Here is a 26,367-nt window from a genome sequence, read left to right as displayed (position 1 = left end):
AAGGAACACAGTTACGGAACACTTTAGACCTTCATCAGTGTTGAAGAATGTTTGAATTGTCTCAAGCTTTCAACAGTTATTCTCAGTTCAGTTATGGTACTTCAGTCCCTCATAACTCTAGTCCCTGCATCATCGTCTGTAGGGCATAAAAGCCCTGCACAGCCAATCTGCTTCCAGCACGTAACCAACCACTTTCTCTTGGTAGCTGCACCACTAAGAAGTGAGTTAAACTCAAGCACTAGTCCTGGGGAAGCCATTCCAAAAACAGTCTGTGGTAAAATTGAGTGTGTATATATAGGAGATTCCAGGTTTCCTGTTATTAATCAATTTTTATTCCCATTCTACTTCACTGAAGACTTTCTACATGCGTCAGGAGTAACCTGGTCATCCTTCTAGCATTTAGTTGTCACACCATACTGTCAGAATCCTCTCTCCTTTCTGAACTGTGCCATAAAAATGTGAGCTCAGAAATTTTATCCTTCCCTTTGTCTACTACTCCTCAGAGTCAACAATACTGGGATTTGATTACTGCCTATTAGTTTGCTGTTTTTCATAGGGATGTCCTGAATTTTCATCTTAAATTCGTATTCCAAGATGAGTCTGGTTGCCATGTCAGATAGATCATTAGTCTCCCAGTACTTAAATCTTTTCCAAACTAATTTGCCTTCAAGTGCTATTAGGCTCCATAACATAATTTAAAAATGATTTCAAGAACAAAATCTAAGATTTTATGAACATAGAACAAATTACTGAAAAGTCAGCTTCTAAGTGAATAGTTTTTGTAGGCAAGACGTTGTCTTCCACAAATCCTATCAGCATGAATTAGGTGTATATAACAGTTAGTATTACATTAATTATCTGATATTTGGTAATCATTTAAGATAGGTATTGATTATTCATTAGAAGAATAAGCCTTATACCTTAAAAATGAAATTACTAGTGCCTTTCTTCATAACTCCATGTATTGTTTTTGCCTGAGTTGGTGCTTTGAGGTATTAACTATTTTCTTAGGAGAGCAATCATTCTTTTCAATCAAACTCTGCCCCCAAATATTTAATTTGTGTTTCTTATGAAATGTGTGACCATTCTCAGAGAAAATTCTCAAAGATAGGACTTTTTGTCAAAAATTGTTAGTTTTTTAAAAATTTTTTGGCTTGTGTTCAGATTGCTTTCTTTCTCTAACTCCCTTCACTTGTTTTTGGGAGGCATGGAAATAGTTGTTGATTTAATTCCATTATAATCCTTGCTCTGAACATTTGATCTTAGTACTTTTTAAGTCACCCTGGTTTTTGGGAATATTTGCAATTGCAGGTGGGAAACATATCCCATGATCTATAGTTTGCAAAGAAAGATTGCTTAAACTCTACTTAGTTGTATGCAGTTTTATTTTATTACTATAGAGATGTTATTTTAGTATTAGTTTACTGGCTACATACAGGCTCAAAGAACCTTAATAACTTTATCTGTAATATTCAAATAAATATTCAGGATAATATTATTTTAAATAATAATATTATTTTACCCCAAATAATGCTCGTATTTTATTGCATTTATTCTTCAATCTCATTTTTTTAATGTTTTTAAGGGAATATAATTTATTTTGGCCAAATGTTCTAGCAAACTGCAGAACTAAATAAATTTAGAGCAACAGATGTTATGCAAGTATGGAAAAACATTTCCTTCAAAATTTTATGCTAAGAAAATAATTATATTTTAAATATATATATGAAAATAGAAAGATAAATCAAATTTAATAACACTAATTTTGTTAAGATAATGTGGTCAGTAATACCTGAATTCATGTCCCTTATTCCCTTTTTTCAGCTTCTTTTTTAAGTATGACTTTTTTTGAGGTGAGAAACATCTAACAAACTACAAATACTGCTGAAACTTCCTTCCCATATCTGCATTTTCATGTCCTCTAGGCACAGAACCAGTTAGTTTTATTAATGATCTGGTTGATTTTAATATGTTTTATTTACTTTTTTTCAGAAAATGTTTAGAATTTCAATTTTACATTCAGTTAAAGCAGAGCATGGTTAAATCTTACTCTTATTGTCTAGTAAGCAGTGAGCTTCAATCAGAATTTTTTTATATTTTTAAGAACAGTGCCAAAGAATTTTAATATATTAAAGAACATTGACAGAATCCTTCATCTTTATATTTTTTTGTTTGTCAGTTAATTCATGCTTGTTTCTTCTTATGGTGGAGTTAAAAGAATTGATAATAACCTAATCACTAAAGTATTATTAATTTTAAGAGTTTCCTAGTTAGCTCAGATTGCTTTAGGAACATAGCAACAGCCTGATTTTCGTAAGGAAGTGTCTTGGTTCTAGGAAGAGGAACTGTTAAGAACAAACTTAAAATGGGCGCTCTGATCCTGTCACGGGCATTCTGCTAAAGTAATGCGGTCATATCTTTTAGAGATAGGCTATTGTACCACATGTTGCTCTTTTCATCCCTGGTAGGAAAAGACATGGGCCTTCATTAATGTTAAGCAGACTGCACATAGAGACATTACAATGAACATTTATGGCCTGATTCAAAATCTGTGACAGTGTTTTCATTAACTTCAGCAGCCTTTGATCCGTGCCAAAATGCTTCTGCTCTGTTTGGATTTCTACAGTTCAATGGCTGTAAGACTTCAAAATGGAAACAAATGTAGGCATTTGGATTATCATACCCCTGGGATTTCTGCTTTCACTTTCTTCTTAGTTTTGTGCTTTCTGTGTTACTCTTCAATGACATATATTTTTTTTTATTTTGCTCATTTCTATGATGATTGATTTATTCTCTCTTTACAATTGGCTTTGAAGATAAAAGTGTGTGTGGCGGGGGGGAGGGGGGTGGTGAAGGACTGATGTAAGCTCTGAAATTAACCATCTCACATTCTGAAGCTGATGCCAGAAGCTGTTTTTGTCTGTCCCTCTGCCCTTCATCACTGCATGCCCTACAAGCTTTCACAGGTGCTTCATATTTCCTAACTTTTTGCATCTGTAATGGTGTCCATTATTTATTGGTATCTTCTAATGTTGGTGCATTTTGTTGGATGAATTGAATCTTATTATACTGCTTCACATTGATAATAGAAAGTAAAGTTATATTTTTGTTATTACTTATTTTTGTATCTTTTTCAGTAGAAGGTTTTCATTTAATGGTAACCTAGTATAACGAATTTCATCACTGAATTGCAACAACATATTTTTCTTTTCAAGGAGCTGAAATTAAAATTAAGATGTGACTTTAAAAAATTCCTTTCATTTTGGCATTTCTCTTAAGGATGCTTTAAGCACAAGCAAACAAACAAGCAAATAAACTACATTAAAAAAATCGTGCTTTTTTCAAAAGGAAAGGAAACCCAAAATACCATTTATATAACCATAATTCCAGTGTAACTTAGATAAAGAATTTTAGTAACTGTAGTGCCACCTTGGCAATATCCACTATCAGTTAACTGCCAAAAGAAGACAGTAAAAACTACACAAGTACTATTTTAAAAACATTAATATATGTATAGCAAGAGGTGCAGCACAGTTAGTTTCAAAGAATAACAAAAGGCTGAAAAAAATAAAACCACTTTCACAATGGAAAGGAATACCAAAAGTTATTCTTTGAACCTTAGGGAATTTTGTAAGAGTTAACTGTTCTCAAATGTTGGAAGTTAAAGGTAATATATTTTTTTGCCACTTAAAGGGTACAGTTTACTTTGTATATTGCTTACTGGTTTTTTTAATAAACTTAAGAAAACCCTCAAAATCCTCTGAATAAAAATATTGGAGAATTAAATATTACTAAGAGTATTAATAATCAGAAGGTAGCTTCAGAACTGAAGTTATAAGAAGATGTATGGAGTTAGTTTTACAATTTATCATTGGCTTAAATTTGGATTTATAAGGTAACTTCATAGCTGCAGTGATGACTTCTTACAGTGAATACGAAAAAAGTAAGTTTAATAAGAAGCTAATAATACTGTGGAAATACTGAAAATATGTTTCCTTTAGATACTAAACTAGTAAACTTAATTTAAATTGACAAATTTAGCTTACTTTAGAAACAAATATGAAAATACTCCAAGCTTTTGTTGTTGTTGTTGTTTTTTGAACTGGAATCAAACTATGTATTCTTCAGTGGTACTGCTCAGGTGATGAATTCTTGTGTAAGCCTTGATGTTAATTAAAATGTATTGAGATCTTACAAGGTACCCAGTCTGTTGTTTCTGTAGAATTCTTTTGGGAATTTCTGCATTTCATTTTGTTTTCCAAAATCTGAAGCAGATCATCCCAGCATGGTAGTGCTGCTACCACATACTTTCTCTAGTTCAAGATGTTGGAGGATGGATAGCACTTAGCTTGAATGGAACTGAAGCCCTAAAGCTCTTTTTCAGTCTCAGGCTTTGCAAAACTGCATTAAAAGCTGCATAAACTTGCTTTGTATTGTCAGATTTCAGCCTCATATAGTAGCCTATTTGTGGCCATAGAAGACAGTTATTCAAGAGAGAAATATAATGCATGTTTTCTAAAGGTAATAGTGAAAATATGAAAAAAAAAACCTTTCTCCTATTTTCTCTTGCAGTCCTTGATCAAGGAGGAATGCACAAAATATTCCATGCCTTATGCAGCAAACTTCATATTCTTAACAAAGTCCCTACTAAAGCTGACAAATAGTCAGCAGAACATTTAACCACAACTCCTAAGCTTTCAGAGTTTTGGATTGAATATTCTTTGTTAATGGATTGACTTCAAAGCTTTCAGACATAAATTTTATATAACCTGTTATTCGTTCCCACTGGAGCATTTTATAATGTATTGTTAAGTATCACTGAGTAAAAGGAACGTTACCTTAATGAGGAGTTCAATAATAGATGTATTTACTTCTGTATTGTTTGTGTAAATGATTTCTACATATTTTTTCAAACTTATTGAAAGGCACCTGAAGTCACTAAGGGCCCTCTGTGCAATTTATCTTTGTAATTACAAGTGAGTTATATAAATGCTAAATATATACTATTATAATATAATACTAGAGTTTGCATTAAGACTATAAAGAGGATAAAATTATATATGAAAATGAGTACTTTGTTTTGAAAACTTTTCTATCGATACTTTATTTGAACATGCTGGGAAGATTTTTTTAAAGTAAAACTTGCCTAAAACTTCTGTTAGTTTTGTAATTTCAATTATATAAATTTTTTTGAGACAACCAGCTGCTACTACAGTTCATAAAAAGTTTCACATTGACCTTTTGTAGTGAAGTCCAGTTCATTTGTATTAACAAGTGTCACCCCTGAATGCAATTTTTATTCTTCAGAAGACCTTCTAATGTATAGACAAAGCATCATCACAAAATTTTGCTAAACTAATAAATGCATTTTGAAGATACTTCTTAGTTCTTAAAAGAACACAGAAAATGCAGTGCTTTATTTGTGTCTCTAACTTCTGTTGCTTTAACTCACAGGCTGGTCTTCCTCCCTAACCCCTTTGTTAACAAGTGGTGGTCCTGTCCCCCTGGGTGGCAGGCCCACCCTTCTTCACCAAGCTGCTGCCCAGGGAAATGTCACTTTATTATCAATGCTGCTTAATGAAGAAGGACTGGACATTAATTACTCTTGTGAAGATGGCTATTCTGCCTTGTATTCTGCTGCTACGAATGGACATACAGGTAAATGATACTAAGGTCTATTATGGCATCCATGTAAAATAGTGAAAGCTTACTTCCTAAGTTTTTAATATTCAGTTAGGTCAAATGCATATTTCTTAAAAATGTGAAATTGAAAATGAAATATATAGATTATATGACCAAAGTCATGATATATATATAAGCAATGCTTCTTGAGGCAGAATTTTTGAACTCAGTGTTTGAAACACAGAAAATTGGTAGCATTCTGCAGGAACATCTGTTCTATTTCTCCACTCCCTTCATATAAAAAACTACCAGATATTATCACCCCATATTCTGTGAGAAACTAAAGATCTTTTTTAGCAATGGGAACTTGAAAGAAAGAACTTCCCTCTACAGGGATTAAGCAGCAAAGAATAGGTCATCACCAGGGTTTTGATCTTCTGCAGCAGCAGTGAAAAGGATGGAAGATCATGTCAGAATAGTGTGTTACTTGGGAAATAAAATGAGCTGTCTTTATTTTTGAACTAAATGAAATAGCCTTCATTTGTTACCTAGGCTCTCCTGCGAAAATGAAAAGGTTTTTTTTTCCTTTCCTCATGACCCCAACACTCCTCTGTATTGAGGAAGTAGCATTTCTGAACCTTTCAACAGTCAGTCTTCGTATTTTATGAATATATTTATGAAATACATCACGTATGTTACTAGGAGATACGACTTTCATGAATACAAACTCCAAGCAATAATTTTCAGACTTCTAACACAAGGCTCTCAAACAGCAGTTTCTTTTAAAAGTGCAGTGCACATTATGATAGCTTTTTCTACCTATGTAAAACCTTCCAGATTCTTATATTTCAAGTTGTATCACTATGCTGTTTTGGATACTAAAGATGAATACTAAAGCGATACCAATGGCAAATATTCCATTAATTTTTAGTAAAGTCAAAATTTTATTTCAGAGTCAAAGGTGGAACATAGTCCCATTAAAGCCACTACTTTCAAGAGTACTTTGTGGTTTTATTTAACAAAATATTTGTTAGTGGCACAATTCGAAAACCCTGATCTAGTGTTCCAAACAGCACTTAGAGAAACTATTTCATAATTTTTCTCAAGTATTTTAAAAATAAAACTAAAGCTAGGATACAAAATCCACAGAAAGGCAGATAATGTACATTTTTCTGACATGTTCAGGGTTAATTTTGCTACCAGGCATAGAGGAGGAATTTTCCCTTTGCTCAGAATGGTGTATTCTTCTTTGCTTCCTAGGTGCTAGAGGTATTTTTTTTTTTTAGAAACATCCAGGCCTTTTCACCTGAGATTCTTTTCTGTTGCCAAGACCTTTAAAATAGAAAAAAGGTACTTTTTTTTTAACTTTGGTGATTTTTTTCCTTTTTTCAACTTGCTATCTGCAGTTTTAAGAATCCAAGGTAATTATATTGTGTGGATTTATTATTCTCCCCTCACTGAATGGGGGTTTGGTGTATTCATCTAAGCTTACATCCATTTCTTATTGCTAATGTTTGTCAGCAACCGTAATTGACCCAACTCTTCTTTACTCGTCTTGTATTCTAAAATTGCTTCAAAGCAAATATCCTGATTTTCAGTTACAGTTACTGAGCAGCTCTTACTGACAGCAAAGGCAATTTGATTCCTTGTTTTATTGTCAAAATTTCAAATAAGACAGACACATGACAGAATTGTGAAAACACAAAACCAAAACCAAACATATGCATATGCACCCTGTAATTGTTTAGTATCTTTTATTTTCTGAGATAAAAACTATATTACAGAGTGTATAGTGTTGCTCTTCTATTTATAGTTGACAGGATGTGAAAAATACTTTGTTGTACAAATCATCACATTTCAGCAACTAAATGTATTGTGTGAATCCTCAATGAGAGAATCACACAACAGCAGTGTTGATGTCTCCTTAATAAATTATATGAAAATTGAAAGTTACAGATTTATAATGTTTTGGGAGAAAGATTTTTGGGCTTAACTTTATTATATAGTCCTTTTTCATTACTTGTAGTTTGTTCTCAAGTGAATGGATATATGTAGCAATTCAAAGTGGAGACTTGTTTTTAGAAGTTACTTACATAGGCTTAAGAAAGGGTGTATAGAAATAAATATTTTTTAAAGTCCTTTCTAATACCTTTTCTTAACCAGCCAGGTGGAAAGAAATGATACTGGTGTCATTTCAGGACAAAATAGTTTATTGTTCAGATTTTTCAGTGTCTTGAGTAGTGTTGCCAATGGTAAGTTTCTGAGGGTTTTTTTTCCTTAGAATCATACGATCACTTAGGTTGGAAAAGACCCTTCAGATTGTTCAGTCTAACCATAAGACTTAACACAAGCCTATCCTTGTGGGTGATCACACCATGATTTAATTTATTGAGAATATTTTTAAAGTGGACTTAGTGACTAAATGGATTTTGAGATTTTTAAGTCAACTAACCAGATTTTCCTGTTTCTCCTGGAGAAGATTTCACCAGAAAAAATAGTAACTTTAGAATTGATAAAAGCAAGTATAATGAGTACCTCCCTTCAGAAACACCGTGTTTGGGAGATTCTGAGAAGAGTGGAAAGCGAATGATCCCCACAGATTTCCAGTGAAGAAATACAGTGTTTGAGATGTGTAGATAGCTTGAGAGTGGTAGAGCACATTGTAACCAGCATGGTGGCAGCAGCTGTTATATGCTCTCAGCCCATTCTGTAGAAAAAATTGAGTTACACAAGAAAAGAGCACTGAAATATTCTGTCCTAATTGCAAAATGTTTAGCTTTCCTGTTTGGAAACAGTTGCCTTTTGAGAGCTGCCGCAGAGGGTTTTTCCAGCACATGAAGTTAATAGCAGATGCTTTGTTTCCACCACACACTATCCCTAATTCTGTAGGTCTGAGAGAAATTAATGTAAAAATATACGTTTTCTTTGTATTTGAATGGACACGAGGAAACTGTTAATTTCATTATTTAACCACTAGTTTGGGATAGCTGAACAGGTTGTTTTATCAGGCTGTCTTGGTTTGACCATTAGCAAAGAAGGAGCCACTTCAGGTCTATTGTACACTTAGTAACAGTAGTTCTCTTAGCTGATAGATCTCCATAGCTTTATGATGTTGCAAATCCTGACTGTTCTCTGCCATAAAGAGGTTGAGAAAGACAAAACTAACAGTAAGAGTTTCTGAATCCAAGAGATGTGGAGAAAATAATATCCTTTGGACTCAGCTATGTGCTAATCATATGCATTTATGGTGTAATCGATTCTCTTCTATCCTGAGTATTTGGAGGCTGTGGCACCCTGATTGATAGGAAAAAACTGGAATATGGGAAGTAGAAAGGAGTGAGGTGCAGAAACATACAGCTACATGGAGTCAGCTTTGTCAAGCCACCGGATGTATCTGCATGATGTTTGCCAACACTCTGGAAGAACTAACTACCCAGCTGTGGAGGAGAGCAGTAAAGTCTCCAGGTGTTTGTCCTAATTTGCTTCCATGTTTTGCTTTTGCTTTGACCAAAACTTTTGACCTAGTGGCACCAATGTCTGTCTAGTGCCTACCCTTCCACCTAGTACTCCACACTGCTGATTACTTCTATGGCAGACCAGTGTGAACTGGAGTGAATGAGCCTGGATTGACCCAAATTACCCTTCTCCAAATCCTAGTAAAAAGTGCACCCAGAAAACCCAGGCTTCTTGGAGATAATTGCTCTTTCACTTGATATGCCACCAGAACAGGTCACATAGAGCTTACTAGCTCACGTGTTCTGCCTTGTGAAAGTAGCTGTATTTCCTCATGGTCACACTTACACCTAAGAATAAAAAGCTCTTTTCAGAAGCAGTATTTTCACAGAGATAAGCTTCATCAGAAACAGTATTTTTACAGACATAAGCTACCACCTGAATGATCTGCCAATCAATACGTGTGAATTAACCATGCCTTTCTAGAAAGGTGGTCTTGTTCTGTGTGTTCATGGCTTTTGCATGGCTAACATATGCTTTATGAACAAACAGCAGAGTATTCCTGCCAAATACTTGAAACTGCTAGGTGAAAATTTTTTCAACATCCCTCATAAACTTTAGAAGTATTTTAGGATGTTAAGCAGGAATCTGTATTTTCAAGTTAATCATTTAATATAGGACTGGGATTGACAATGGAAAGAAGAAAAAAAGGTCATTCTTAGCAGAGTATTTTTGTGTTAAAAAGTGAATGAAAAGATAATTTTAAGTGGTACTATCTTACAATTGGAAGGACTTGGTAAGTTAGTTAACAGAGAGTTTCTTTCTGACTTAAAAAAAATTACAGGTCAAGTCCTGGTAACTTACTGTGACAACCAACTTTACAACAACAACAAATTTCATGTCAGATTACTTATTTCAAAAGTAAAGAATCCTAATTTATAAAATAATAATTTAGAATATTTTAAAATCCTGCTTCTTAATGTTAAATTATTTATTCAATCAACTCCATGACATCTGTATTAGTATTTGGAAAAATTGTAATGGGAGTAAATACATTGAAGAATTGTTTAGACTGGTCAGATTTCTAAGTAGTTCTTAATATATTTTTCTGATATCCAAGTAGTTCTTAATAAATGTTTCTGATACCTAGAGTTAAACTTCACTAGCAGAACTTGGCTTCAGGATTTTACCGAGTGCTGGAACAGCATGCATTAAGCTTGCTCAGAAATCAGGTCAGGAGTTTATAATTGGTGTTGTAGCTGAGCTTATTTTCCAAGTAGTAGTTTCAATTACAAAAGACTTGTTTTATTTTGGTCTGGAGCCAATTTCAAGAATGAGGAACAGATCAACTGTTTTCTTCAAAGTTAATTGCATCAAATGATATTCCAATTTGTGGATGAAAAGCAGTCTAATTACTATGTAATTAATTATCTTAAATTAGCTGTAGGGATGATGGAATCAGGCTGGTACTATTTTTAGGATGTCATTTTGGAACTATATGAATGGGAATGGTTTGGGGAGGTTTGAGTTTGTCAGCTTATTTTATTTGTCATCACAATCACAAGTCAAAGTGTCCTAAAACAAGACTGGCCAGCGTGTTGCTTGAGTTATGTGTGGCTTGTGAACATCTCCCCTGTGGCTGTCATATTTGTCACAACTGCCAGTAGGCAGTGATGCCTGTAGGGACTCCTGGATAATTCAGATTCCCCACTTTGGAGGTAAAATAGCTAATACTGTGGGAGTTGCCTGTAGTGGGCATTTATTTGAATCCCAGCAGAACCCAACCCAAACCCTTTTTGCAAAACGGTGGTGAAGCCCCCGGGAGACAATTCTCATCTCTCTCCTACAAACTTCTTCCTGAGCTTTTATTTCAGTCCCCTAAGGTGTGATGTGTAGTCCAAAAGACTGGCTGATTGTTGCCCCTTGAGCAGACTTTAGCCTCTGGTAGTTTTAACCACTTGTTCTTGTTGATTCATTCTATGGTTTTGCTCAATTTATAGACTGTGTGAGATTGCTGCTGACTGCAGAAGCACAAGTTGACGCTGCTGATAAAAATGGCTTTACACCCTTGTGTTCAGCAGTTGCTAAGGGACATGTCAAGTAAGTGAAGCCTTTAAGATTTTGCCTGTCAGCTGTTACTCAATTTTATATTCTCTTTACATTATATACTTTTTTCATTACATTACTGTTGCATTCTTATGTATTTAACTATAATTTATTGAAAGCATCTACTTAAATTCATGTTCTTAGGCCATTCTGATTTGAATATTTTCTATTTGTTTTGTTTCCAATTTCAGCTCTTAAGGTTGCTGAACATGTATTCTTAGCGATTACAGTGTGGTACTGGTCTACATGGGCACCATACCTCTGAATTTCTTAATTTTCTTTGTGTTATCAGCCATAGTATGGGATTAACAGAGAAAGGAAGAAGGAAATTTTTGCACTGATTTTTTTCAAGCATAGAAAACTATGAGTATCATATTCAGAGGCAAAAGAACATCTGAGTTTTCTCCTTAGTGATATAGGATCAAATACCTAACACAATAAGACAAGGTTTTTTGAAGGTTTAAGTTTTTTTGTATCAGTAACTTTGAAAAATGGAAAATTATGTACAAGTCAAATAATATTACTAAAAACATTTTTCAAAATGTAATTAGAATAATTTATATCATAGAATCATAGGAAATAGAACTGGAAGTTGGAAGCAACTATTAAATAACTGTTTCCAGAGCAACATTTTCCAGAGAAAATTATTACAAATTCAAAAGGCTTTAAACAGAATTACTAGGAATTCTTATTACAGAATTTACCTTTGTTTTACATATCTTTGCTTTTTTTAATCTTTCTGATTCTTTTGAAGTTTAAATTTTGTTATTTTTAAGGATTTTACTCTGGTACAGTCACACACAGGAATCAGTCTTTGAGTGTTATCCTGTGATAGCCTCTGACTCCACACTGAGGAAGAGTGGGATCTCTGTTCTTCTGACTGTCTTCCATGAGTGTATAAGAATCTTCAGAGATTCATGCCACTTCTTAGAGATTTCAATCTCATCAACTAATGGTTATTTTTTACTGGAAGTCTTACTCCAGAGGTAGCAGATGCCCACTCGGTGTTTTGAGCACAGAAATATGTATCTAGTTAAGTGTTTCAGTGTTTTGCATAAAATCTGTAAAAAATATGTGTGACTTGACAAGACAAACCCAAAATACACCCTTCATATTCTCTCACTAAAATAAATACCTTAACACTTCATTTAAACAGGAAGCTATTTATTTCCCTGACTTACCCTCACAACACTTTGCTGTGTGTCATCTGCTGTGCTGTGATATTGCAGGCTTTATATGCTTTTTGCCTTAAAGTTATGTAATATGTTATCTCTAAACACTTTTTTTTGCTTTTACTTTTCTAGATACTAAACATGAACTGAATTGTAAAATTGAGCATGGAATAATGACAGGGCTAGCCAGAAATATCAGGGAGACTACAAATGGTTCAGGCTGTTTGATTTGTTGATTGTTTCAAAGTTCAGGAGCAGAAAAAAAAAATCTGTAATAGGTGGAGTTTGGGGCAACAGTATTGTCTGTCTCCTAATGCAGGGTTAATGACAGCACTAAACTGCTCTCAATTGCACATGAGGTGTCTGTCATAGACTTGCTAACCAGTCCCCTGTGACATCTTTATTAACCTTGTTCCTGAGCCAAGACAATACTGTTGTTCTAACTCTAGTTATGTAGTCAGAAAAAAAATTCTATTTTTTTGTGGCTAGTCTAGTAAATCAGCAGATCAGAAACTGGTTTTAGGAGAAACTTCCAGAATAATTTCCCATGTTGTCCAGGCCAGTTCCCTGAACTTGAGGTGGAAAGTCAATGTAGCTTTTTGAGATTCACCAAACACAATGTAAAACACGAAACCAGTTATTTGTAACCTAGCAGACTTTAAAACTCAGTCTTGATTTGCTGTATGGAAATGTCTTGTTATGAGCCCTTCTTAAGATGATTTTTGTGACTGTATGGTTAGGATGTATGCCTAACATTTGTTGAGGCAGAACATTATTTTTATTTGTATTTTTTTTTCTGTTCAGTTGAGCATTTTTGGAAAGCATAGCTAAGTAATTCATATCAATGCTATCTGTTTTACTCTTCTCTAAAACTGTGCATTTTACCTTGAACTTAACTGATTTTCTGACTGAATAGAAACTTATCAAAAGGCAATTTTCTTAAATAATTGTGATTTTTTTTTTAGTATGTAATTTCTTATATCCTTACATTCTTATGTGTACCTTACCTTGTTTTAAATATTTTGTCATAGTTTTGTTACAGAGTGATCTCCTAATCAGTAGTTATTTGGCATTGCATTAACTGCTTTGAGGCTTTATTGTTGATATGCTTTCTATTTTTATGGACTGATAAATATGGAGCTGGAGAGCTGGGAACTTATCTTTATTAACAGTGCTTGTTTGAACTGCAGAGTGAATTGACTGGCATTAAGATTTTTCTGAGGTCTTAAGTGTTCTTGAAAAGCTGGGTTAGGGAAGGGAAAGGTAGCCAACCCTGGCACAAGAATTGGGGAAAAAACTGAACCTACTGCTACAGGGTTGTGAAGAAGTACAAGATCTTGGATCTGAATGGCAGCTTCAAGTTAATTGCTCTTCAGCAGTCCATTTAGTCTTCCATCTTCCATAACCAGTAGCTGCCACCAATACCCCCCAAGCCATCCTTCTGTAGTAGCCTCCATTCAGGGATCTGAATGGTAGGTACTGCCACAGCTGTTTCGCTGTCTCCACCAGGTTACTTCCCTAGACAAATGTCCATTTTGCTGGTAAAGCTAGTCCTAGTCCTTCATTTTATTTTTTCCCTTTTCTTTTTAAACCTATTTTAAATATCAGTAGTCAGAAATGTTTCTTTTTTTGCTCAGCTGAATGTTTTTCTTAAGCAGCTGTCATCAAGTTTTCATCAGTCTTGTGAAATTCAGTGTTTTACATTCACAGTTTTTAAATGCAGTTACAGTAGTTTAAGATTTACATGTTGAAAGTAACCTGTCTTTATACATGTGTACAAAATTATACTTTATACTTGTGTATATGGGTTGATCACAGGTAGATCTGTATCTGTAAAATCAATATTTAAAATATTTAAATGTCATAAGTTATAAAGAGGTGTTGGATGTCTAACATAAGACAATTTTTTTGCTTTATTGTTTGCTGTAGATGTGCAGAATTATTAATTATGTATCAGGCTGATATTAACCATGCTGCTGAAAGAGGACAGACACCTTTGTACCTGGCCTGTAAAAATGGAAATAACGATTGTATTAAGCTATTGTTGGAAGGTGGAGCAGATCGAACAGTAAAAACCAGTGTAAGTTAAAATAGTTTGTAAAGTTAAAGTACCTTGTATAGTACTGAATATTGACATTAAAATATTTATTTAAACTTTTCTTTAAAGCTGGAATAAGCCAAATAATTTGAAATCAGTATTTTGTTATTTTCATCATACTTTCTGGGGTTTTTAAACTGTACATTGTCTAAAATCTCCTAAATGATGTGACTTTCACAGCATTTGACGTATTTCAGATTCCACTGGCAATTTGCTGCAAGTTTTCTCCAGCACTGGATTTGTAAAATGAAACTTTTCTGTTTTGGCTTATTTTTAAGGTGGAGAAGTGGAGATAGGGATTTTGCTTCCACTTTTTATGTTAGAGTGCCTTATTGTTGTCCTTGAAGGGACAACACCCCAAAACTTTCTTGCCAGTCTTGTAAAGTTTCATATATCACAAGTGGCAGAATATGGCAAAAAAAAAGTCATATCTAGAGGAGAAAGGGAAGAGGACTGTCTCAAAATCACTACCTACATATTGCCTTTTTCAGGTGCTTTTCTAAAGTTTTTCTTAAAGTCTGATGTCAGTAGATTCTCATGACAATAAATGTGGGTTTTAGGCCATCCCAAAATACAGCACAAAGAGTAGTAGCTTCACAGAACGTTCTACTCCTCCTATAATTATTACACTAAATTTTTTATGATTCATTTATTTTGCATCTGGAAAGTAAATTTGACTTGCAGTGAGAGAAAGTTGTGTTGTCAAAACAGTGAAACTGACTAATAAATGTATCAATGCAGCATGAAACAATATTGATAGTTGGAATAATTTTTGTTTGATGCACAGGAAGGAAGCAGTTTACTAACAGCATGTAAGCACTGTATCATTTAGACTTTTCTAAAAATTTTGAAGACTTCATCTGTTGGACTGTCCTTGGAGAAAACTGTAAATTTTTTTTCTGTTACATTTTCTTCCCTCTCTTCCACCCAAAACACATACAAGCAACTCTGTTTTCCCAGAGGATTATTATGTCACTCTTGCTTGTCTTCTTAATTTCCAGGCCGAGCCTTCCATTCAGATTCTTTGCTGATACAAGTCTACAAACATTTTTCTATGTGTTTGGTGGCAGTGTGCTTTTTGATTTTGTTTTTTTTTAGGATGGCTGGTCACCAATTCACGCAGCAGTGGATTCTGGTAATGTTGAAAGTCTCAAGCTCCTTATGTACTATGGGGAGCCGAACGATGGGAACTGTTTGATGGATGCAGAGCCTAATTTAGACTACTTTGATTTGGAGAAGAGAGAAGATGACTATAGCAGTAGAGTAAAGCCTGTTGTTTCTGCAGATCTCATCAACCATGCTGACAAAGAGGGTTGGACTGCTGCCCATATAGCAGCATCAAAAGGCTTTAAGGTTAGTCTGTGTGAACAAGTTACAGTAACCTGATAGAATTTAGGCAAGATAAATCCTTTTTTATCTTTGAAGAATTACAACTTAGATGTCAAGTCTTAAGTTGTTATCTAGTTTATAGGCCAGCTTGATTTAACAGAGATAGACCTCCAGCAGACAATTAATCCCAGAATCCAGGTGTCAAATAGAGTGAATTGTCATATTTAAATGTCTACTTCTTATGGCACATTAATAAAAAGAGGAAACATCATTACTTGAGATGCAGATTTTCAAAGTTACAGTGAGGTGAATCCCACCCTGAATGCCAATTCATTGGATGTCATGTGCTTATAGATAGTTTCCAGTTACAGGTAGGAATGATTTAAATCTAACTATGAACAATATTTCCTCTGTGAAGGAGGGGAGAAGAAGAAATTTGAGAACCAGACTAGTGCAGACATACATTGTTTAATTTATTATTTTGAGCAGCCTTTTTAGCAGGCAATGAAACATTTTTGTGAGGTTGGGATGACTGATGACGTGGAGGATGACCTGACAGGTCCTACTTATGACAAATAGGAAGATTTCTGGAAATCTAATATTACTTGAAGGTTTTGACATCAGAAGCTATGCACTTCTAACACTGACTGTTTAAAGAACTTCTTTTTATATGGTAGCTGTCAGCCAGATCTTACTGTGAAATTTTTACCTAGGTAGAAAATAGAGGGTGTTAACCACAGAAGAGAATGAATTTTAAGAAAATACAGCCCAAGACTTAAAAAATCAGCTTGTCTTTACATGCCTAGTTCAATACCTGTCATTATGTTTGCTTTTTTTCCTGGTAAATTTACTATGATATGTTCAAAATAGACACAGATTTAAGATTCAGTTTAAGTTACGGTTTTTAGGGACAGCCACTGCTTACTCAGCATTTTGCTTTACAAAGTCAGTGTTCCATTACCAATGTCTGTTAGGCAGGTGCAGGTTCTTATTCCAGTTTCCTCTCATATCAATTTCGATGGAGTTGAAGGTATTTGCTATAGTCTGCAAATACCTAAATAATGTGTAGTATGTTGGCTCTTTCTGCAATAATATAATCCTTGGGAACTTTGACTATAGGTTTCATTTGCTGTCTAAAAGCTGCTTTGACTAGGTGATCTCTCTGAAAGTTCTGACACTGGAAGTCTTCATGTATGTCTTTCATTAATAACTCAAGGATTTGAGTTTCTGAGCACATTCCAAATCAGCTGTTTAATAAGATCTCCATTTGGGGTTGAGGGGAGTCTCTTAGGTGATGAAGGCAGTATAGAGCTGGCAGTCAGACTCTTGCTTTTGCTGTTGGAGAGACTGTATAAAATTGTATTTGATTTAATGCATTTATTGACTTGAGATATGTTTGGGATACTTAAAAGCTAAAAAAGCTTAATAGCCATCTCCAAGTACTGTTAACACTTCAGCTTCATTCTCTAATCCATTACGTACACTGCATGTCATTCATTTCAGTGCATGATAGCTGCATTTAAGCAGTGCTGACACTTGCATCCCTTTGTTTTGAGATGGGTAGGTGCCATTCTTTACAGATTAATTCTGCTAGGACATCTTAGCTGTTATTTCATAGGCAGAAGAGACAACAAACATCCTCATTTTACTAAGGAAATAAGCTTGATTTCTTTGTTCTGTCCCACTTCTTTCTGCTTTACTTCCCATTTTCAGCCTCACAGTTCAGTCCTCAGCCTTCTGCTGTTCTGTTCTTCATTGCTCCCATTTGAGAGATAGTGTTAACAAACTAACCTGGCAAGAAAATGTGGGTTTTTTCTGCTTGATTTCCTTCTGGCAACCTTAGTGAACCAATCTTTTTTTTTTTTAAAGTACTTGGAGGTGCTGTAGCTACAGCCTGGTGAAATTTCACCTCACAGGCAGATATACCTTGAATGAGTGCTGTATTTATGAAAGGTCTCAGGGTGTCAGATATACTGACAAAAGTTTCTGTAGAACAGCTACAAAACAGGTAACACTATGCAAACCTGCAACTAGGCACTGTTCTGCATCAAAATACTCAATAGCTGCTTCTCTGTGTTTTTAAGGTTTGGTTTCCCTGCTGTGGTTAACCCCAGATGTTATCAATACAGTATTAACTAGTGTAATTTCTGTTGGTTTCTCTTTTTTCCAATATGGATGTGTCTTTAAAAGCATAACTGAGGCAAAGCTTTCATGAAGGCCACCTGTATTGTTGCAGAATGATGGTCATTAGAAACAAGGACTTGATCCTTTTCCTGATTGCTGATTAATCAACATTTACATATAATTTTATGAGAACTTTTTTTTTGTCCCACACTAATTTGGGAGAATCTATATAGTGAGTATTTTTTCATGTTACAGTATGATTCTGCCAATCCAAATTTATATGCTGGTAGGTTGTTTCTACTTTTAATGATTTTTCCTTTTGTTGAGCATATGACGTTTTTTAGAGGGCATCATGTTGTTGGCATCCACAAGATGTCTGTGCTCTGACTTAATAAAAATCCAATTTTATATCACTGTATTCTTACTATGCTTGCAGAATTCCAGCTTTCTGCTTGCAAAAATTCTGCCAAATAAGAGCTTGCAAGGTGCTTTTAAAATTATTCTTTTTCTGTGTCCCACTCAGGTGTCAGTCATGATGGAAGCTCCTACTTGGTGAATTGCAAAGTGAAAATTGGTTTTATGGATTGTTGCCTAAATAGATTCATTTATTAGTCTGTATTAAGCTTTAGAGTTGCTTATTTAGTGTTGCTTGAACATTGAGGCCAAGATGTTTAAACCAGGATAATAGCTGGATTTCTGTCTCCTTATCAGTACCTAAATTAGTGGCCAGATGTAAGAATTTCTTAATTCAGCTGATCAGCATTTGATGCTTAGAGACAGTAGAACCCTGGCTCTGTGTGTTCTGCTTTTTCATAATCATTGAGTCTTTCAAGTCTGCTGTGAAATATTTTTACTCCTGGTTTTCAACTCTGTGAGAAACATCATTTGGATTCTATAGAAACTCTGTAGCTGGTTGTCTTTGGAAATGTATGTGTAAGAATTTCAATTAGGAATCTAACTGTGTGTTGGTAGAACTCTTTAATGCAGCAAATGGACAAGTAAATAATACAGTTCCTACCTTTGCAGAACTGTCTAGAAATCCTTTGTAGCCATGGTGGACTAGAGGCTGAGAGAAAAGATAAGTGTAATCGAACATTGCATGATGTTGCTACTGATGATTGCAAACATCTCCTAGAAAACTTAAGTAAGTAAATGCTATCAGCACTACATAAAAATGTTTTTAGTAAAGAACTTGTGGGGCAAAAATGAGAAATATGAAAAGGGTAGTTGTCACTTTTTTTGGCACCACAACATTAAATTACTAGCAAGTTTCTATTCTCCAAATTTTGCGAAAGCATATGATAAAATTTTGGTGGAGGTTATTCAATTCCTCATGTCTTTGTTTCTAAACCATTCAAAAAGATGGTACATATTGTAAATGTGCAAACATCCATATTCTCTTAAAATTTCTGAATTTAATGTTAGCAATTACTTTTTCAAAAGCTATTGCCCTCCTCTTATATTTTCTTCAAATTCTTGCAGAAACAGTCACGTAGTGGTGGGTAGCTGTCAAATTTCCTCAGGCTAAGATGATCATCTAGTCATATATCTGAATCTCTTTTTAGAGCATAGTTTATTTTGTCACTTAGTTATCATCGAGGGGATTTTTTGTTTGATTCTTCAAATATGTCTTAGAGACAACATCAAAGAACTTTTCTCCAGCATCAGTAACTTCTGTAAGAAGATTGCTCTTCTGTTGAAACCTGTCATTTTCTTCCTTCTCTGTAAGGTTTCTCAAAATTCAGTAGAGCAGGCTGATCTGTGTATTTCTTGAGACAGAACTTAATTAATCCTCTCACTAGTTTTGTATAAATCTAGCTATAGCTCTATATATATATACAGAGAAATATCTGTACTTCTAATACATCTAGCTCTGTATAGCATTTGTAGATTTGTATGCTTTCTATTTTTTCACCTTTTTTTGGTGTTTGTCTTGTGGGATATAGGGATGTGGGTAGTTAAGTTCACTGATTATCAACAAATTAAGGATGTTCTCTGTCTGCTGCTTCTGATTTTCCTCTTCAGCTATTTTAAATCCTGGTTCTTATCATTTTACTGCAGGTTCAGAGGGGAACACAGATCACTTTCTATTAGAAACTCCTCCATGGTCATCTTCTTTATCAGACTGAAGCACATTTCTGATTGCTGAATCTGTAGCCTGTTAAATAAATGCTTGTATTATTTCCATCAGTCTTAGTGTCTCTGGTCATGCTTGTTGTGAATCCAATGGCTTTTATCAGGTCAGAATCTTTGGCCTCCCTTTCTCTTCTTCTGTACACCTTAAGCCAAGACCGTGTTTTTGGGTAAGGTGTGTATGTACCATCCCTTACCTTCCTCCCACTCAAGTGAAGTTTCCCCTGTAGGACAGGAGGATGTGCTCTGACAGATCTGAAGGACTGGGGGCCGGGATTGCCAGAGGTCACATGCACTGAAGTTTAGGCATATACTGTACCTCTGTCCTAGGGGCCTGTTTCCTTGTGGAGAACCCTCTGTACTCCTTACAGTCTGTGCTCATTTCCCTGAGGTCCAGACATCAGAAGGGCAAGCCTTTGATACATTTCTCACAATTCCACATCTGAAGGATGCCTCTGAGTAATCTTTTCCCTATGGTGGGCTAGTGGGTTTAAATCAGAGCTTTTCTGACATCAGAAAAACTTCATTGGTTTGTATCAGCTGATGATCTGGCTTCTGAACACAAAAGTGAAACAGAGATCATGTTGCAAGACTTCATAATAAGCTGATATGGGGGGTTTTTTATGGTGTACTTTTTAAATTTCAGGGATAATTTCTGAAAGGTATTGTTTGGCATGAAAATTAGAAGACAGCTTCCTTTTCATTTTTAGTCATCTAAATGATCTCCAGAGACTGCTGCTTCTGTTGAATTGTATTCCAAAGAACAAGATTTGAAATACTTCATAGTTTCTAGAATATGCATGTAAATTCCCCTTTTTAACATTTTGTCAATATACTCTATAGCAAATCAAATATACCCTTTCAACTGCATTTTTTGTCTTAGCTCTTAGCTTTTTACGTAAAGATTTTTGGCTCAGCTGTGTTTTTCACTTGTGCTCTAGTGCCAGAAAATTATTTTCTCCATTGATAATGAAAATGTGCACAAACACAATAAACTGAAAAATTAAGACACTGCCTACCATCTGTCTTAATTTATAAGTAATTAGTTTGTAAAGAGGAAATACAAGATTAAGTAAATTTTGTCTTGCTTCCTGTTATTTAAGCATAATAATATTGAACTTTTTTCGTAAAAAAATACCTTGGTATTTTCAGCAGTGCTCTGATTTTGTGGTGGTGACCTGTGCTGTTCTTTACCATTTGCTTCTGTGTAGAAGGAGTTATTTTGTAGCTTTCTTTTGTAATATTAGATGGTTTTGGGTTATAATGATGAGATTATTTTAAATTGAGTTTTACAGTTTTTCTCATTGTTACTGTTTTGTTTTTCAACAGATGCTCTTAATGTACCTGTAAGGATTTCAGTCAGTGGCATTGAACCAGTCCACTGTGGTACAGAGGAATTTGATACAATATGTGCTTTAAATATCCGCAAGCAGATGTCATGGGAGGATTTTTCAAAAGCAGTGAGTCAGGCAGTGACAAACCATTTCCAAGCAATCACTTCTGATGGATGGAGGAGCCTAGAAGACCTGTCATTTAATAGTGCTGCAGAATCCAACATTGGCCTCAGTGCAAGCAGTATATCTTCTGTCAAACTAGGTATCAATACTGGTGTTAATGAAAAAAGCAAAACTTGGGGGTGTTCTTGAATTTGTGAAATCTTCTAAATAAGATAAAAATATCTTTGAATTACTGCATCTTTTAAAGCTTAGACTAAGAAAACCAATACTAGCTATGAAACTTTGAACAGTGCTGGTATGAAAGCATTCCTTACTTTTAGCTGTGTGTATGGCACAATTAATTATGCACTTTAATATAATATTGGGAATCATGAGGCCCTATGTTAATTAGTCTTTTAGTACTTCTAGTACTCCAGAGGAGAAATCAGTATCTCAGATGAAACTAAATTCTCACCCTGAGTGCTGTGTGCAGTTTTGGATGTCACAATACAAGAAAAAGCAATTCAGGAGCATCCAAAGGAGAGGGATGAAGATGGTGAAGGGCCCTGAGGGGAAGCTGTATGAGGAGTGACTGAGGGCATTTGGTCTGCTCAGCCTAGAGGAGACTGAGGAGACTCATTGCAGTTACAACTTCCTCATGAGGGGAAGAGGAAGGGCAGACACTGATCTCTGCTCTGTAATGATCAGTGAAAGGACCTGAGGGAATGGCCTGAAGTTGTGCCAGGGGAGGTTTAGGTTGGATATTAGAAAACGATTCTTCACCCAGAGGGTGGTTGGACACTGGCACAGGCTCCCCAGGGAAGTGGTCACAGCACCAAACCTGTCAGAGTTCAAGAAGCGTTTGGACAATGCTCTCAGGCCCATGGTGTAACTCTTGGGATGTCCTGTGCAGAGCCAGGAGTTCGACTTTAATGATCCTTGTGAGTCCCTTCCAACTCAGGATGTTCTGTGATCCTGCAAAAACAATTTGAAGCCTGCATTGCTTCTTTACAGTACGTGCAGAATATACAGTAAATACAGACTGTGAATCAGCATAGGTAAACAGAACTGCTGTTTTATGTAACTTCAGTTAGCAAGGTAAAAAAGAGAAATCTTCAAAATTATGCGAAATCAGCCAAAATGTTGTGGTCTTAGTAACAGTTGTATAGGTTTCTGAAAATCCTTGTAATTCATCTTAAATCTCCTTCCTTCTTCCACCTTCCCTTCAGCAAAACTGAACCCTAGTCACAGTAGACTGGGCAAATTATTCTGTTTTACTCTATTTTATGTGTAAAGATGTTAAGAGCAGGCTAGCTGGTTAACTTGTATCTCAACTGGTAGAAAACACTTGTATCTTCAGTCGTATATCAAATAATAGCATGATTTAGTACATCTCATACGTGGGACTGTTTTGTTTGTCAAATTTGTCAGTGTATGCATGTAATTTTTGTAAGTAAGTGAATATGCTTGAGTGTAGGACACTTCATACACATAAAAGGAATATCTCTCTCTTTTATTTGTTCTTTTTAACAGGAAACGTCTCATGGTCAACAGGTCAGATTTTTTCCCAGCCACCATGGGATTTTTTGAAGAACAATAGAGCTGAGCATATCACAGTGTTTTTGTTTGGTAATTTTCAAGTCATAATTTTTCAGTTTTGAATGTTAAGACACTCCATGTGAAATACATAATTTGAGAGTCATTTGCTACTGTTTTTGTTCTTCAGTGTTGCTTGATTCTCAGAAATATCATATCCAATTAATTGACTAGATTTTAAAGTGTCTACAACATTTAGAAAATATGCTGGCACACAAAAGTCCTACTGCATTTTTCAGTCATATAATAATATATATATTGCTTATGTCATGGATATCCATGAATCTAATGGTGCTGGATAAATGCCTTTCCTTTATTCAGCATTTTAATTTGCGTAGCCTCTAATTTTAAAAGGTCGCTGTAGAATACTGCATGAAAATCGTATGTATCAGTCATACATGCATGTCAAACATGAGAGATTTAGGAAAGTTATTTGTATATCTCATTTCAAGGACCTCAAGAAGGCTGTCTAAACAGTGTGACTTATGCATCCATGATCCATCTTCAGACACTTCAAAATTACCTCCGCCTGGTCAGTAGTAAGCTAGCTTGTCTCTACATGCTAATTGTTTGTCAAAATATTTCTGTAACAGTCTTGACTAAAATCACTTTTTTGCTCTGTGAAAGAACATCAAGACTTCTAAAAAATGAAATGGGATGAAAGTTGTTATTTTAAATTAAAGTTCCCCCTAAATTTACCCTTTAACTTTAGCCTTGTGAGGGCTTTAGCTTTCTTCTTTAAATGGGTGCTATCTGATTAACTGAATTGCTTAAAAATATATTAAAAGCTCGGTGGTATCTTATTGCTTTCCCAAGTTATTTCATTTCACTTTTTGAGGATAAAGTAAATTAGAATAACATTCATGTAAGCAATTATTTGAGATTTGAATAGCTTATATAGAAATCTCCTGTAACACACTTTATTTAATACCTCAAAATATAAGGATAATTGAATAATATGAGAGAACTTTCATGGATCATTTCTTTTAACATTGCACCGAATCAGAATTATTTTAGAATCTGCTTAATTTCTGCTGTGTCCTTGGACAGTATTTTATGTTGTCAGGAGAACATGCCACAGGTTTCTGCTGTATTCAGGAATATTGCACAGAGATATGAGTGTATTCCCTTACTGACCTTTTAGAGGCAAAATAGAGTTAAGATTAAAAAAATTTTTTGTTCTACCATACTGATAACATGATCCCATTTCTACTGCAAATAAAGTCCTCCATAAGTCCTCAGTCCTTAAGTTAGCAGTGACTTAAACTGATGATTTTGGCATCATTCTGATGTATATTTTAATTCAAAATCAAGAAAATATTTGTGATTACTAAACTTACTCTTCCCAAATAAATTTTTTAAGTTCTAAAGTTTGTTATAACAAAATACCTTGCTATGTAGTTTTACAAGTTAGGATATAAATTTATCAACATATTTCCAAGATGTTGTATGCAAATATTGTCTACTTTGAAACTAATATAGTAAGGATTATCAACTCCAGTAGTGCAAATCAAAGAATTCTGTGTTTTAGGTGCTGATTGTGTCATCTAGGTTAAAAAAAAAAAACTAAGTCTGAACTTCCAAGAATAATTTATGAAATAAATATTTATATTTATCTGTCTGTAGGTTGAACAATACCGTAATGTCATTTTCCATGGTCCAGAAGGAAGTTTGCAAGATTATATAGCATATCAGATAGCGGCCTGCATGAAGGTATTTGCACAAACATATCAAGTAAATTAGTCCATAAATCAGAGTTTTCACTATTTCACCAAATACATATATTTTCAACACAGCAAAAGCAAGTGGCTGCAGGATCTACATGTGAGATTGTTAAAGTTGAAGTGGATGCTGGTTTCTCCAAGGAGCACCTTGCAGAACTGTTCATCAGTAATGGTAAGGTTATTTCAGCAGGACTAATTTTGGTGATTTGTAGGAAAATTTTTAATGGTGCAAAGTAAAGAAATACATAAAAACATTTTGCATAGTGGATGGCATGTTTTAATGGAACCCATAGTTTTTCAGGTGCTTGGGGCCAAATGATACGAGTCTAAACTGAGGTAGAGCTGAGTGTGACAGAACTCCCAGTAAGGAGCTCTGTCAAAAGATCATGCCATTTAAGTAAAATTAATAGTTTTTATTATTTATTTCTGTCTCATTCTTTTTTTTCCCTTTGTGATCCTTTAAAAGTTGATTGCTCTAGTTCAGATCTTCTGAATCAGAGCTGAAGGTCTATGGTCTGTGCTCATGAGCAGAGCCATCCTATCAGGTTGTACAATGCCATGCAGTGTTCTGTTCTGTTTGTTCATGTACTGCCTGGTGTAAGTTCAGTCTATGGCAGTTTTTTTTCTGTGGAAATCCTCGTCACAGTTCGCAGGATAGTTTGTGCCAGTGATTATTCCCACATGTCATTTTCAGTGCCATCACACTGGTGGGAGAGGAGACCATTTAGTCAGAACTTAGCTAGGCTTTGGTGTTTGGCCTGGAGGTGAGAATGTCACTCATAGTTTGGTTTGTTTATTGGCCACTGTCTCTTAGGAAAGCTGCTACTTTTGGATGCTTTACTCTGTGTCAGCAACACACTCTTTTAAATAGTCTGGTTTTGCATTTCAGCATGGTGCTGCTGGTTGAGTCTCATTTTTCTGCCTGCTTCTTTCCCTATTGTTTTGCTGCATCTCCTTTCCTAAGAGAGCACTTCTCCTCTAAATTAATCCATCAGACACAAAGAGGGTACCTGTCCTCCTTCCTCTCAAGCTGTAGCCTCTTAGTAAAACAGGGCAGTAATAGTCAGAAAACTGCAAATAAATAGCAATTTTCAGATACAGTCAGTTGCTGTAAGTTTTGTCTTACTACATGTCAATTTCCTTAATGACCATTGTTAGTACCACCTTCAAATTATTTTTAAACAATGCAGGGCACAGTATAGTCAAGATAAGTGTTTTGTTTTATATATGTATTACAGAAACATTCACCTGGGATTTAGTGTTACAAGAACACTTGTAAAGCTGTGTCTTTTTTAAGCAATAAGATGTTAAAATCAGGAAAATTAAAGGAAAGTGTTTAAAATGTGAAAAAAATGAATAGATGTTATTTTAATGCCTATTAGATTCAGGTGCTACTGGGTTTGCCTCATATTAGCTCTGATTATTTGAGTGTTTCTTAAAGATACTGAAGGAAGTTTTGAAGAGAAGATTGCCTATTCGTTTGCTACTATCTCACAGAATGATAAAGTTTCTTATAAACACTGACTATTCTTAAACATTTTATCATTACATGGTATAAAGAGTACATGTTGAAA

At 34.9% G+C, this 26,367-nt stretch overlaps 1 protein-coding gene across 1 annotated transcript in view; it reads left to right on the top strand.

Annotated features, from left to right (window-relative positions):
- CTTNBP2 (cortactin binding protein 2) overlaps nucleotides 1–26,367 on the top strand; it is an 81,359-nt gene that overhangs the window by 37,507 nt on the left and 17,485 nt on the right. The window contains 10 exon segments of the mRNA XM_082280769.1: nucleotides 5,455–5,658; nucleotides 11,076–11,175; nucleotides 14,283–14,433; nucleotides 15,550–15,804; nucleotides 18,931–19,048; nucleotides 21,367–21,633; nucleotides 23,007–23,102; nucleotides 23,522–23,601; nucleotides 24,696–24,782; nucleotides 24,866–24,965. Coding sequence (XP_082136895.1) covers nucleotides 5,455–5,658; nucleotides 11,076–11,175; nucleotides 14,283–14,433; nucleotides 15,550–15,804; nucleotides 18,931–19,048; nucleotides 21,367–21,633; nucleotides 23,007–23,102; nucleotides 23,522–23,601; nucleotides 24,696–24,782; nucleotides 24,866–24,965 — 1,458 coding nt within the window.

The sequence above is a fragment of the Coloeus monedula genome, assembly GCF_965178545.1.
Source record: "Coloeus monedula genome assembly, chromosome: 4".
Lineage (NCBI taxonomy): Eukaryota > Metazoa > Chordata > Aves > Passeriformes > Corvidae > Coloeus > Coloeus monedula.
Note: the sequence above shows the minus strand (reverse complement) of the source record. Positions and strands in the feature narration are given on the sequence as shown.